Here is a 15379-nt window from a genome sequence, read left to right as displayed (position 1 = left end):
CACACACACACACACACACACACCTCCCTGACAGATGGGGGATTCAGCGGTTAAGATTAGGAAGGCGGCTCAGATTAAAGACAATTCTAATGTTATCAGGGACAAAGCTCGCGCAGGCCGGCTGCCCGGCCACAGGGCTGACGGCCCCTAAAGGCAAAATCCAAACTCTCCTTTCACATGACTTTGAAGGAGAACGATGGGGGTAAGGGTTGTACGAAAGAGCTATAAATAGGGGGCCTCGTCGTTTTTTTTTTTTTGCACCGTCTGTGGAACAAATGCATCTCAACACGCTTCACTTGAAACTAGTGTCATTGAAGAGAAGGATCCAGAAATGTGCCTTTACTACTGCATATTGCGCCCCATATGGTAGAGATGCAAGTAAATCCAACTCAAAATAACCTACAGCTTCCTGCTTTAGCCATCAGACACAAGCTGGTTTTATTATTGCAGGGTCTGTTGTTGTAAGTCTGAGCGTCAGCAGGATCAGAGGTGTTGTGTTTGTTTACATGGACTCATTATGGAGCAGTGCTTGCTACTATGAGTCAGGTTAAAGCCCACAGTGTTCAGCACTTTAAATTAATACCAAAAAATAACCTTTTACAAGGATTGTGTTGAAAGGAAGCAGTTGCATAATAGAAGCTTCAAACTATTGCGATTTGTCTTATTGTGTCACATTTCTGCACCCTTTTCAAATGATTTACATTTAAAAATGATAAAGCCAAAGCGTAGACAAATATGCAAACAGAAGAATGAACAAGAAGTATATCCTAAAAGGTTTGCATGGACTGAGACAGAGGGAGATTAGTGTCGGTCTGAAGCCACTGGAACAGAGAGTACACTTACTTAGCTGCCAGTGCAAGTGGAGGGTCCCTCCTTTTTGTTTGTTTTTCTTTTTACAGAAATGCCACTGAAAATTAAATCGTAAAGCTAATGAAGTGCTGAGCAGCCTATCGAGGATGCAACCGACCAATGAGAGAGCCTGTCTCAGCATAAACATCCTCGAGGAAACGTCCGCGGAACACACTGTAATAAGGCTGCGTTTGGACGATGTGCGGCTGGAAATGTGCATTGAATAAGGAGGAGAGCAAACAGACAAACGCTCAATTCAGTGTCCGAGCCAAGCACAGCCTTTCCTTACAGACAGAGCTGTGGAAAAACACCAGCACATCCCAACAGGATGCTCCATATATCGACATTAAGGAGAAATGTCTCCACTTCAAGCACCGGGTGACGTGTACGTACTCACCTATCAGTGATAACGATGATGATGTCCGAGCTTGGTTTGCGCTCCTGGTTCTCTATATTAATTCCCGTATAATTAATTTGAATTCAAGGCGGAGGTGACAGTCCACGGGTTCGCGAGCTTGATATTTTCTCCACACGTTTCGGTATTTTTCCCCTTTTGCCACCGCAGCTCTAATTATCTGACGTACTTTGCCTCCCGGTGACACTTTGCTATGGAGGTGTCTGCTGAAACTTTACTGTTTGACAACCCGGCGTATTTATACACTGTGAGTCGCCCACACCCCTGTGACGACAGGGACTACTTTTTTGCTCATCATGAGTGATGCATACTTCTTTTTTATTATTATTATTTTGAGGACTTATAGTCATCTACCAGTCATATATGATTACAGTTTCTCTCTAAGGCAATTGCTTTCAATAAATATGCAGCCTCATTAAAATAAAAGAAACACAAATATTATTCTTTTTAGACAAAATCTTTCAAACGAGACGAAAAATAGTGCCCAATTTTGGCATGTAGTATATAGTATTATTTTTGTAGGCACTAGCTTACACGGCGGAGAGACATTTTTCTTCACTGAACAATTTACTAAAAATACTAATAGTGATAGCAACAGAGTTTTTATTGGCTGATATGGAGGAAGACCACCGGTTTATTGGTCAGCAGCAGCTGAAGCGAAGTCAGTTTTGGCAATGGCTTATGGGATATGATGTTCCTAAAGATTCCAGTAAATGTTTATGTTTTTCACTGCGGTGAGCATTTATTTAAATTTGTTATAGGTGTTCAAAAAGACTTTGACTTCACATCAGCTGTTTCTGAAATAACATAGTTTTAGCTTTACAATACAATATTAAAACTTATTTAGAATAACAATGACAATAAACCACAGAAGAAAATAATAAAAGTACAAAATTTAAAACATGTGAAACGCTAATTAATTACCAGTTTGATTATTATTATTTCACAGTAAATGAGGAAAGAAACTGATAATGCCTTTCTGATCATATTTATTTGTTCTAAACAAAACAAGCTGGGAGATGAAACTCAATTTAAGTGTGAGACACCAAAAAAAGAAAGTACAGTAAGACCAACTCAGTCACAATCATGTGAGCAAGGTTGTGTGTATCATCAGAGAGGATTATGAAACACACCCTTGGACAGAGCAATAAAACACCCAGCCTCCCTAAAAAAATAAAAACTGACTGAAGAGCCAAATTTAACAATTGTGTGTAGTGATTTCCCCTAAAATAAATTTCACCTGGTATTTAAGAACTTGTGCAGTAATCTCAGTATTTTTTTTTAAAAATAATCTAATAAGCACAGACGTTTTTAAACAAATCTAAAAGCATAACAAGGGGACTCACAGCTCACCGTTATGGGCAGCTTCACGTTGTACCATGTTTTGTATTTTGGCCACTCTTGAAAGATTGTTAAAGGAACTAATCAACCTGAAGTAAAGATTTTTGTAATTTTTTCCTAAATGTCAGATGAGACAACGGTTGTGCTTTTTGACAACAATAACAGAAAGCAAATTTGGAGGAAAAATATCCAACCAGAAAGATGTCAGAGGTTTTCTGGCTGTGTACAAACAGGATAGGGCTTTAACCAGATTTGGTACATTCAATATAATATGGGGATATCCAACTTGTGCACACAATTCTTGTTATAAAAATATTTGAAGCTTGTTGTTTAATTGTTGCACTCTAAAAAACCCGAACTATTCAAACGCGTCAATAAAAAAACAAAGAACTAAACATTATTTATTACACAGATTTTTATGGGTGAAACATATTTTATATTAAGTATGAAACACATGAACAAATAAATCAAGGTCACGAAGAAATTAAAAATCACAATTTTGTCTAAAATTAGATGTGAAATTGAATCTTAACTCCTCTTTCTTGAAATCAGTTGCTGACGTGATGAAAGTGCGACACGCCGCGGAGAAGAAACTACAAAATGGCGTCTTACTGCACGACTGTAACCAGACTCCGGGTGAGAAAATGTGTTTATACTTTTACAGGGCTGCTTTTAAACATGTAGTTAATTAACATGATCGACTACAGTCAGCAGAAGTCAGGCGGTGTCTGATAACGAGTCTTCGGCCGCTGCTATTCGCAAGGTGAACGCAAGGTTACGTGTTTTACGACGTGATTTAACTCCTGGCAGCTCAGCGAGTCACATAAGTTCACAGAGACTGATGAGCTGCTCTCACGCGCACATAAATGAGATTTAATAACGGTCAGTTTATGTTGTTTCTGACGAGCACGACGAAATTTATATCCTTTGACAATGTTTGTTGTAATATGTCCAGATTCAAGTCTTGTTTACGTTTGTCATGCGTCAATAATTTGCATATGTAAACCTCAAAGATGGGTGCTAATTTATAGGAGGCAAGTTTTTTTTCTTGTGTTGAACAAGTTAAAGTTGGTAAGAATTATTCAAACTTTAATGAAGCGCTTTTTTTTTTTTTTTTACTGGCAAACAAGTTTTGTTTGGTAGGAGTTTAATCATCATTTAATTTCCAGAATCCTTATTTGACATGACATCTTTTAAAATTAAAATGTAAGCAAAACGTTTTTTTTTTTTTTTTTTTCAATTGATCCTTTTTTTACACTGTAGTTTGAGTGATAGGAAATGAGATGGGCCTCATTTCCTATCAGAAAAAAAGCTTCTTGGTTGAATAACAATAATTTATCTAGCAATTTTCACAGATAAAATCCAAAGCTTCATGATAAAATATTAATCACAATAGTTTTATTGCCGTTTTTAGTGTTTTGTGTCATTTCATCCCTTTTATTTTCACTTTAATTGTACCGGAAACAAGTCTCATGCTTTACAAGTTTGAAAAGATTTACAGAAGAAGTCTTTCTTTTAACATCTCAGAGAAAACACAGCATGTTAACAGGAGTCCATATACTTTTTTAATGGCTTTATTATAAAATGCTAAAGTAAAAACTTGAAATACAGATCATAATAGAAAAACTGTGTTAAAAACCCTTTTCTTTCTTACCGTTTTCCTGGAGAGAGAATGTGTGTAGATCAGAGACTGACAGTATTTCAGATGTCTTGGTAACCTTGGTTACCAGGTTGTGAAAATGTTTAATCCGGTCAGAGTTATCAAATTACCCAGAGTTCAGTGGGTGGGTGAGGCCGGTCTGCTGCAATTCGAGCTGCAGGAACCTTCACCCAGTTTTCTCAGAGAGCAGCGATGGTAAAAATGCAGCACAAACAAATAACCTTAAAGCGCCTCTGATCATCCGTCGCAGTGCCGCACTTCTGTTTAGCTCTGAAGTGTAATTGCTGTGACAAAACACTTTTACTTATTATATACGTGAATAAATGTTTTGCTCTCATTGTGAAAATCTGACTGAGCTGTTTACGGATAAGAAGGAGCATTTTTATTTGTGCAGCCAACTGCACTTTAACCAGCGTTAGTGTTTTTATTCCTTGTCTTGTGTAATAAAAATTCCTCTCTTACCAACACTTTGCTTTACAACAAATTTACAACAAATGCTTTGATGAAGTTCTGCTTTTATTGTCCTGTGTGACTTGCTGCCTCTCCTGGTCCAGCTGGCTCTCGGAACCGGGGCGAGGCGGTTTCATGTCGCCGCCGTGTTGAGCGCCAGGGCCGGGGCGGCCATGAGCCGCTTTGAGCCCGGCTCCAGCATCGGCTACGGGAAGATGCACGAGAACATCGGCATCGTACGCAGGAGGTCAGCGGTTCCACAAACTGTGACGTTGCTCTACAAACTCCTCTGTATTTTAAATGGGACTTTATGACGTAGCTGAACACACGAGTGACATTTTTGATGACATTACTTAAAATCTACCACAACCAACTTCTTCAGAAGTCAGCGATAGTAAAAATGTTTGGTTATTATTAAGCGGTTTGTCCAAACTGCCACATTAGACTCCAAATTAGAAGTTACCGCTAGTCATATATTGATGTTCAAATTCTTTAAAAGATTTAAATATGATAAATATATCAGCTTCACACCACTGTTTCTCTCTGTAGTTTGCAGAAATGCTTAAATAACGGTGGGATCACGTCCTGCATGTGAACCCACACGTATCATCTGTCTTATTGAATTTTAAAGCCTGTTTGTAATTGTCATCTTCTCTTTCTTGATAAATTATTCAAATAGTTTTATTGCCGACTGCTTCTGCTTTATTTACAAAGTACATCAAAGCAACTGCGATAAAATGCTTCACAGATAAAAAATCAATAAACATTTAAAGTATGGAAAGGAGAAAAGACATCAATACTCTCTACTTAAAAACTTACAAAGATATGGACATAAACTAAACCGACAGGCTAAACACTGGGTAATCAGAGATGTAGCTAGGGCGGGGCATTTATCGTATCGTTTATCGCAATATATTACCATTTTCATGATAAATTCCAATGAATGAGGTGTAAAACCCCAAAAAGCGTCCATATTGTTGGGATTGTTTATTTTATTATTTATTTCCACAGTTTTTTTGAAAGTACCAATAAATGTCAATAAGCTTAAAAATGTTATTAAATGCAGTTACTGTGCATTTAGTGGTACAAATCCCACTTCTTTATGATACTGTTGTCCAAAAGAATCATATTACAAGTTTATCCAGAGCTGTATTTGCGTTTGTGGAGCCATTCAGTCAAAGTTATGTAAAAAAAGAAGTAATAAAAATTCTTACTGTCACTTTTACCATCATTACAATAGTACCACAAAATATCATGATGGTCAAATCCCATATTTAGATGTTGACGTTGTCCCATCCAATCCCTGAGATAAAACGTCAGGCTGAGAATTTAATTCCTTAGACGTTGAAAATCTGGTGAAGACGAAAACCAAGAAACTTGCAGCTGAAATGCAGATGAGTTGAACAAAATCCTGATAAAATTCAGTAAAGTTTGGAAAAAAAAAAAAGTTGAAATCCTTCCTAAACGCTCTCCTACAATCCTCCACGCCAGGCTCGGCAGGCCCCTGACTCTGTCCGAGAAGATCGTCTACGGCCACCTGGACGATCCGGCGGGGCAGGAAATCGACCGCGGCCGCACCTACCTGCGCCTGCGTCCGGACCGCGTGGCCATGCAGGACGCCACGGCCCAGATGGCCATGCTGCAGTTCATCAGCAGCGGCCTGCCCAAGGTGGCCGTCCCCTCCACCATCCACTGCGACCACCTGATCGAAGCTCAGATTGGAGGAGCTCAGGACCTGCAGAGGGCAAAGGTGAGCCGAGGCCAGAGGAGGATTGGCTTCCTGAACCGCAGCGACACGTTTTAGCTTCACCAGCTTCTCTGTCGTGCTTTGCAAATTCACAGCGAACATCAGATCAAAGTGTGCACCACTAACTCTAAGAAAATGTTCATGAAATCTCATAATCTAGTTGCTTCCTTCTGTTCCCTGAAAACAGGAAGTGAACCAGGAAGTGTACAACTTCCTCGCGACTTCCGCTGCTAAATATGGAGTCGGCTTCTGGAAACCAGGCTCAGGGATCATCCACCAGGTACGGCGTTTACACTAATGTACGATAAATCTGTTCTTGTTTGATGCTTTGCTTATTTCCCTTGAAAATTGTAAAATGCTTGAATTTCAATGAGGTGGTTTCAAGGTTTGGAAAATGCTGGATTTCCATACAACGTCCTTGAAAGTGCTTGAAACTGCACAGTTTTGTAATGAAGTGCAAATATAACATTTGATAAATTTAGGAAACATTTTCTTGTAGTTAAACCAAGATATAAAAAAAAAAATTAAAAGAGACGTACACATTTTTCCCCAAACGTCTGATTTGTCTGATTTTCCTAAAGTTAAATCAGAAAGTTAAATTTCTCTCGTTTTTTTTTAGGTCGGTTAGAATTACCAAAATTATTCCTGTTTACTAAATACCAGAAAACTTAGGGAGAACTTTTTTTTTCTTCTAGATTTTTATGTAACTTTCTCAGACCAGTCGGGTGTGCAGGGTGAGAGAGACGATTCAAAACATAAAATTAGTTGTATTTTAGTTTATCTTGTCCCTGCTGTTTAATGTGGAATACTAATGCAAGGCATTATTAACATTAATAAATTATATGATATACATTAGTGAATTGAAAATGTCTTCTTTAGTTCATTTGTATTGTTTTTATCTCAAAAATGTGATGCTGGAAAAAGTGCACAAAACATGAAATTTGATCGTTCTGGTTTTTTTAATTATTATTAAAAAAATAACTCATCCACTCTTGAATTTTGTTTTTAAGGACAAAAGAGGGAGAATAAACAACCTAATTACATTTTTGTGTTGAGAAAATATGTCCTCATTTTCCGCTGCCTAAACAGATCATCCTGGAGAATTACGCCTATCCGGGGGTGATGCTCATCGGGACCGACTCCCACACGCCCAACGGCGGCGGCCTCGGCGGCATCTGCATCGGAGTGGGCGGAGCTGACGCCGTCGACGTCATGGCTGGAATCCCGTGGGAGCTCAAGTGTCCCAAGGTGTGTTTTAATTTCAGCTCGCATTTCAAGAACTTTTATTTTTGTCTTTGCCCATGTTTCTCCTCAAAGTTTTCCAAGCGTTTTCCTGCCTGTGTGGTTTTTCTCCGTAGGTGATCGGAGTGAGACTGACCGGGACGCTGTCCGGTTGGACGTCCCCGAAGGACGTCATCCTGAAGGTCGCCGGCATCCTGACCGTGAAAGGCGGCACGGGGGCCATTGTGGAGTATCACGGACCTGGAGTTGACTCCATTTCCTGCACTGGTGAGATTGAGGCAAAGGGAAAATCCTAATGTGTTATAAATTAAACGCAGCGATCAAAGACAAAACGTTGTGGTTCTGATTTTGATGCAAGAAGCAATTTGGATCCGTACCTTCACTCTGAAATTCGTCAAATGTTGCCAACAAATCTGTCATAGGTGGAGGTGGAAAACTCAAAATGATTTTTTTGTTCTACGTTTAGCCTTCCTGTTATCTCCCGAAAGTCTTGCTCTCTTTTTCTTGCTTTCTCTTGTAAAAACACAAATGACAGAAAATAGTTTAAAAAAAATTCTGTCATTCCTTCTGTAAGTTGTACGATGAATTGTTAGAACCACATTATGAGAATATTTCTTTCTAATTATGGGAAAATATGCAGAATATTAGCAGAATAAAGGCACAGTTATAACAGAAGAACATCCTAAAAGTACAAAAAAGTCATTTTAATAGAAAAATTTGACAATTTGTGATTGGTCTTTTTCTTATTTTTTATAGCGTTACATCTGTAGCGATTAAAAACTATACATTGACACGTTGCAGGAATGGCCACTATCTGCAACATGGGCGCTGAGATCGGAGCCACCACCTCGGTTTTCCCCTACAACCACCGCATGAAGACCTACCTGCAGAAAACCGGACGCCAAGGTCCGCGACTCGCCGTCCGCCTCCGATTCTTCGGTCTCCGTCGGCCTCACCTCCGTTTCCTTGTGTCCTCCAGAAATCGCCTCGGCTGCCGATGAGTTCAGAGACGACCTCGTTCCTGATGAGGGCTGTGAATACGACCAAGTCGTCGAGATCAACCTCAGTGAGGTGACTTACAAGGATTTAGTGGACAAACGACTCTCACTGCAAAAACAAAAAACAAAAAAACGCTTTCTGGTCTAGTTTCTATTGAAAATATCTTAGTACACTTTGAATAAGACAAACTAGCTTACAAGCATGAAATAGGAGCTGGTTTTGAGTCAATAATTCCTTAATATTGATGAGAAAGTGGAAATAATCTGCCAGTGGAACAAGACATTTTAACTTATATGAGAACAATGTCTTGTTCCACTGGCAGGTTATTTCACTTATTACTTCATTTTTCTTTTTAAAAGCAATATTAAGGAATTATTACCTTGAAACAAGATCCTATATCTTGCTGAAAAGTTACTTGTAATCTGGTTTTTTTTATCTTAAGTGTGCTAAGATATTTGTAGGCCTGTCACAATAAACAATCGATTGATTAATCTCCTGATAAATTAAAAGAAACTCAATAACTTTCATTTGCTTGATTCATCATCCTCCTCTTTTCTTTCTCTTTTTACCAAAAACTGAATGATAAACTTCTTCCGTCTGGTGTTTTAGTCTCAACTAGCCCTCTTTTGAATGATAATTTTATTTACAGAGACTTTATAATTCATTTTATTTGTAGTTTCTCTTGTTTTCTTTGTTTATCTTGGATATTTAAAATGTTTTCCAGTTCCAGTCTTTAAATCCTCATTAGAGTTTAAAGGTTATTGATCCTTGTTCTTGCATTATTGTGCCACTATCACTATTATATATTATATTATGTTACTATTATATCCTCCTGACTACCAGGAAAAAAAAATTGTCCAATCACCATTTTTTTTAAATCCCACATTCTTTGTAAGGTAATAAAAGGTTTTATGCACTTACTTTGTCTCGTCCCACAAAATATGTTATTACTGATGAACGCAATTTTTATGTATTAGAAAAAGATACAAACAAAAGTCCCACCCCTTCATATGTGGTATCGTTGAAAGGCCCTAAATGTCCTCTCCAGATACCAAAAGGAATTAATTCAGTAGAATGCAGGGGGTGGGAGATATTCAAGTTTAGAAATGTCCTCTACAGAGGACAAAAATGAACTACTGGTAGTCAGGAGGATATAATTGAAAATGGTCTCAAAACAACAAAATCATTATTTATCGCAATAAGTTTTGGGTTATTTAATCATGACAGGCCTGGATATTTACACTAGAAACGAGGTCAGAAATACTTGGTAAGACTTTGAGGGGTTTGTTTTTGCAGTGCAGTTCAAGGGTCTCATTACTTTTCTTCTTCGTTGCTTTTCCAGCTGAAGCCTCACATCAACGGGCCGTTCACCCCCGACTTGGCCCATCCCGTGTCTGAGATCGGAGCCGTCGCTAAGAAAAGCGGCTGGCCCCTGGAGGTTAAAGTCGGTGGGTATTTGTGGCGCGGCCGTATCGCCTTACGCTCTCTGTTAATGCTTCGTTCAGTGAAATCAGACACTCGGGTCTTTGTTCCTCCTCGCCGCGGTATTGACCAGATCCCGTTTCGGCTCGGCTGTGACTCCGGTCCTCTAAAGTCACCTTGAGCGCTGCGTGTCAGACGAACAAGCATCTGCTTCTCGTCCGTTGTTGATTTGACGTTTCCAAATTTTCGAACCCAAACAGGTCTGATCGGCAGCTGCACCAACTCCAGCTATGAGGACATGGGCAGAGCCGCCTCTCTGGCCAAGCAGGCCCTGGACAAAGGCCTGAAGTGTAAGGCCCAGTTCACGGTCACGCCGGGCTCGGAGCAGATCCGCGCCACCATCGAGAGAGACGGATATGTGAGTCAAAAATACACAGGGAGAGAAAGAAAGTTCAGCTTTTTATGAGACATCAAACATTTTAAAGAGATATTTTTACTCTCAGACCACCGAAATAAAACTCTCTTAGAGCTGCAAATGTGACATGACTTAAAAAATATTAAAAAATTATAATTTCAGATGAATTTCTACTATAGTTTATTGTACTTTTTCAAGAATCATTTTATTTCTATTTTTAGGATTTAAGATACAGATAGATATAAAATTTAGTAAAACAAAGATGGATCTTTTTTTTTCCTGTGGAAAATGATGTAAAAACGTTAAAAGCACATGACAAAAAAAGAACAGATTTAAAAGCATACTCATGTTACTTTAGTGTCATTTTCTGTGGAAATTTAATGCAAATATTGTAGAAATGAACTGAAACCTGAGATTGTTTTCATAATTTCTAGCCAAAGTGATTAAGAGCCATTTTGAAAGGCGTGAAAAGCCACTGGTTCAGGTTGCAGACCCCAGATCTGATGTTCTTTTGTTTTGTTTTTGTTTTACCTTCTGAAATAAATGTCATTTATGTCTCAGGCCAAGATTTTGAGCGATGTTGGAGGAGTCGTTCTGGCGAACGCTTGCGGTCCGTGCATCGGCCAGTGGGACAGGTACGCGCCTCGTTTATAAGACCTGATTCAGACTCGGAGCAGAAAAGCTGGTCTGATGGCTCCTGGCTTCGATGTTGTGGTTTTAACAGAAACCGTTTCAAAGTTTATGCAACGATTTAAAGACTAAAGAGCCTTCCACACAAAGCGGGATTCATTTCCTCTTCTGAAGGCAGCGAGTGCATTTGGATTCAGTCCAGTGCAACTCTTTGACTTCAGACGTCACTTGATTAGAAAATGTGGTCCATTTCTTTGAAAAGTTCACTTTGGTATAATTACAAATGTCCTGTAAAGGCATCAGCTTTACTGTGATACCCCTAAATAAAATCCAGTTGCTTCCCACACTCTGTCCTCTTCCTTCCAGGTCACCATGTGCTGCTTTTTGTTGCTCCAGCATGTAAAATCTCAATAAAATACAGTTTGTTTGTTTGTTATGTGACAAATTGTGGAACAGTTAAAGGATCGTGAATTTGGTTTGAGTGTTGTGTAACTCAAAAGAAAAATATATCTAAACTAGTTCCAGATGTAAAGTTATGAGTATGTTTTGTCGTTCTTGTGAAAAATCTGGACAAATTATTACAATCTTGTTTTTATTTTTAATCTCGTTTTCAATCTCAAATGATGATCATAAGCCAAAGCGACAGACCTCAATAGCTTCAGCTAAGCAAGTCATGTTACTTTGAAACAAGATAAGTGTTTTTTTTTTAATCTCTTATGGAAAAGTCAGTGGGTTGTTTTATTGTATTTGTCGGTTATGTTTTGAGTTTTATTTGCTCTCTTTTTGTTGTTTTTTTTCAGGAGAGACGTTAAGAAAGGAGAGAAGAACACCATAGTGACGTCCTTCAACAGGAACTTCACTGCCAGGAATGATGCCAACCCGGCGACTCACGCTTTTGTAACTTCTCCTGAAGTAAGAGCTCAACACAAAGGAGGAAGTTTAAAATCATAAAGTTCTTATTTTTTAATGCGCATCAGGGAGGATTGACACTTTCTCTCTAAGTTTTGCTGCGTTTTGCTGTAATCTCTCGCAGATCGTCACAGCTCTGGCTCTGGCCGGGACCCTCAGCTTCAACCCGGAGACCGACTACCTGATGGCCCCCAGTGGGGAGAAATTCAAGCTGGAGCCTCCCACAGGCGACGAGCTCCCGTCCAGAGACTTCGACCCGGGCCAGGACACGTACCAGCACCCCCCTGCTGAGAGCGCCTCGGTCCAGGTGAGGCACGAAGGCTTAACGATCAACATCAGGACTCTCCAGAAGTCGTGACGTTTTTGACGTACAGACGGAAGAGCTCTCGTTTTGACCCTGTTTTGTTGCCGTACAGGTAGACGTGAGCCCCTCCAGCACGCGTCTGCAGCTGTTGGAGCCTTTCGACAAGTGGAATGGGAGAGATCTGGAGGACATGAGGGTCCTCATCAAGGTGAGGTAGACGTATTTAACTCACAGGATTATCGTGTTTTTATTCTGAGCCAGATTAACGGATCTGCCTCTGTTTCCGTTAGTCTGCCTCAGAAAAAAATGCATTTTAAAAAGAGTTAAATAAATAAGCAAAGCTTAGCCTGGTGGGGTCACAAGTAAAGCCTGGTGACCCGCCAGGCTTATAATACTCTGGAGGAAACTCTGGTCGTCGTTTTATCGCAATACTTTCTGGGAGAACTTATCGTCCAGCGAGCTGCGTTACCGTGACGGGCCTCGCTCCTCGTGTTTCCCACCAACAGGTTAAGGGAAAATGCACCACCGACCACATCAGCGCCGCCGGGCCCTGGCTGAAGTTCCGTGGCCACCTGGACAACATCTCCAACAACCTGCTGATCGGCGCCGTCAACATGGAGAACGACGCCGTCAACAAGGTGAAGAACCAGCTGACCGGGGAGTACGGCGGCGTCCCCGACGTGGCTCGCTTCTACAAGGTGGGACTCCTTTCATTTCATTTCATTTTATTCACCGTCTCCTTTGTTTTTGCTTGTTACTGCCTGGTTGAAATCTGTTTATGTTTTTGAAATCATTTCCCTTTGAGTGGATCGTGAATCTTTGCTCATCTCTTGTAAATTGCAGGCCAACGGCGTGAACTGGGTGGTGGTGGGAGATGAGAACTACGGGGAGGGATCCAGTCGGGAGCACGCCGCCCTGGAGCCGCGGCACCTGGGGGGACGCGCCATCATCGTCAAGAGCTTTGCCAGAATCCACGGTTAGTTTCTCAGCAGAGGAATCAAACATTTTTATTTCCTCTTGATGGAACTGATCTCATAATAGAGCAGGAACTGATTAAACAGGATAATGTATTCCTAAATTAGAAAATATTATAATTTAATGCAGCCAGTTTTGTTTTATTCCTGAACACAAAGTCTTGGGGTAAAAATATACTTCCTATTTATTATTATTAAGTATTTATGCCCTAAACCTTTTCTCATTTTAAAGTTTCTCAAACTTTATTATTATTATTTATTCTAGCTACTTTACTGAGATGTGTGATGGACCAGACACAGCAACATACTTGTAACATAATCTAACTTAGATTTAGTTTGGACTTTGACTAGGCCCTTCCAACACATCAATATGCTCTTATCATTTCTTCTCAACTCAATCAACGCTGTGTTTTCAAACCAGCCAGACATTTTAAAACAGTATTGCAGCTGGAATCTTAAAATTTATCTCCACAACAAAAAAACAAAAACATTTTATCGCTACAAATTGCCTGATTGAGTGAGTGATGCATTTTTATTACAACTTTTTTATTTTTACCCAGAAAACATCATCTCCTGCTGCCACCATCATGCTAGCTCTGTCATGCTACAAATATTACTGGACGATAAATTGTCATAGTAATTACTGCGATAAACCACAATGTTACTGTTTTGAGACCATTTTCCAGCAATATTATGATGATAGTGGCATAATAATGCAGCTTCGCCCTCTCACAAACTAATAGACTTTCATTTTTATACAGAATACACTGGAACATGATTTAGATATACAAAATAAAACACAACGACCAAAAACAATGAATGAAACGGAAGTAAAAACCACACACAACCAAAACCTAAAATAAAATAGATTATAACGCCTCATAAAAAATATTCATGACCAAAATGGAAATTATGGATGTCATTTTAATTCCTCATGTGATTGATTGATCACACCAGGTTTCGTGATGGTGCGTTCAGGATGACGAGCAGTGTTGGTTTTCTGACTGGTTTTTTGCAGACAAGCTGAAATGTTTAGTTTTGGTTTCATTTGACCTCCTTCCTCAGTTAATTATCAAGTTTAAACGACGTTCACAAGTCCAAATGTAAACCATTTTTAAAAAAATTGTTCTACTTAGAATAACATAATTTTCTCACCTTTTGTTTCTCCACAGAGCAAACTTTAAGTTACCTGTCCTGCTAGATGTTTTTTCTTTCATCGTTCTCTTTCTTTTTTTTCCACAGAGACCAATCTGAAGAAGCAAGGCCTGCTGCCTCTGACTTTCTCCAACCCCGACGACTACGACAGAATCCGCCCGGACGACACGATTTCAATCACCGGCCTCAAGTCCTTCGCTCCCGGGAAGGTGAGCGGCGTCCTGCGCCGGTGACATCATCCGTCTTCTAACGCTTCCCGCTGACGCATGTCTCCCGTCTCCAGCCGCTGACGGCCGTGATCAAGCACTGCGACGGGAGCCAGGAGTCCATCTCCCTGAGCCACACCTTCAACGAGACGCAGATCGAGTGGTTCAAGGCCGGCTCGGCTCTCAACAGGATGAAGGAGCTGCTGTAGCTGCCGAGAGGAGAGAGACGGCGGAGGGGTGACCGGACGGGAAACCGACTCGTGTTTGGTCGTTTTCGCTCCCAGGATGCAACACACATGCATTAAAAAGGTCGCTGTACCGATAGAAAGCGCACACCGATGAGTCAGCACTTAAAGGTTCTTGAGGCCCTCTCAGTTCACAAGTTGAGTTGCACAAGTTTAGTCAAAAATATTTGAAGAAAAATTTATATATATATTTAACTTTTGTTGCACTAGAATCACTTCAATACTTGAAACTTTCCAATTACAATTAATCATGTGAGCATTTAATGCTTATTAGTGTTTCTAGGCTTGATTTAAACTCTGATGTAATCAAATAGGAACGTGAATTTTAATTTAAAAACTTAAAACTCAATACATTCCAAGATTATTCTTGCTTTTTCCGACGTACCTCGTTTTAAATGTTTATCCGTAGAAACCAA

At 39.9% G+C, this 15379-nt stretch overlaps 2 protein-coding genes across 2 annotated transcripts in view; one reads left to right on the top strand and one right to left on the bottom strand.

Moving 5' to 3' along the window:
• Positions 1-1496, bottom strand: part of tob2 (transducer of ERBB2, 2) — a 7803-nt gene extending 6307 nt beyond the window's left edge. Inside the window, exon 1 of the mRNA XM_007574334.2 lies at positions 1247-1496. The gene's annotated coding sequence lies outside the window, so the exon portion shown is untranslated. The remainder of the gene's footprint in view (positions 1-1246) is intronic.
• A 1645-nt stretch (positions 1497-3141) lies between these two features.
• Positions 3142-15141, top strand: LOC103153419 (aconitate hydratase, mitochondrial). Its single transcript, XM_007574333.2, has 18 exons — positions 3142-3241; positions 4820-4962; positions 6207-6465; positions 6650-6742; positions 7552-7710; positions 7821-7971; positions 8506-8610; positions 8684-8775; positions 10046-10151; positions 10386-10543; positions 11102-11175; positions 11971-12082; positions 12204-12386; positions 12496-12591; positions 12890-13081; positions 13227-13359; positions 14600-14721; positions 14796-15141. Exons 1-18 carry the CDS (start codon positions 3206-3208, stop codon positions 14925-14927), a joined length of 2346 nt encoding a protein of 781 aa, XP_007574395.1. The 5' UTR covers positions 3142-3205; the 3' UTR covers positions 14928-15141.
• The last annotated feature ends 238 nt before the right edge of the window (positions 15142-15379 follow it).

This window comes from Poecilia formosa, unplaced genomic scaffold (genome assembly GCF_000485575.1).
Source record: "Poecilia formosa unplaced genomic scaffold, Poecilia_formosa-5.1.2 Scaffold350, whole genome shotgun sequence".
NCBI classification, from domain to species: domain Eukaryota; kingdom Metazoa; phylum Chordata; class Actinopteri; order Cyprinodontiformes; family Poeciliidae; genus Poecilia; species Poecilia formosa.
Note: the sequence above shows the minus strand (reverse complement) of the source record. Positions and strands in the feature narration are given on the sequence as shown.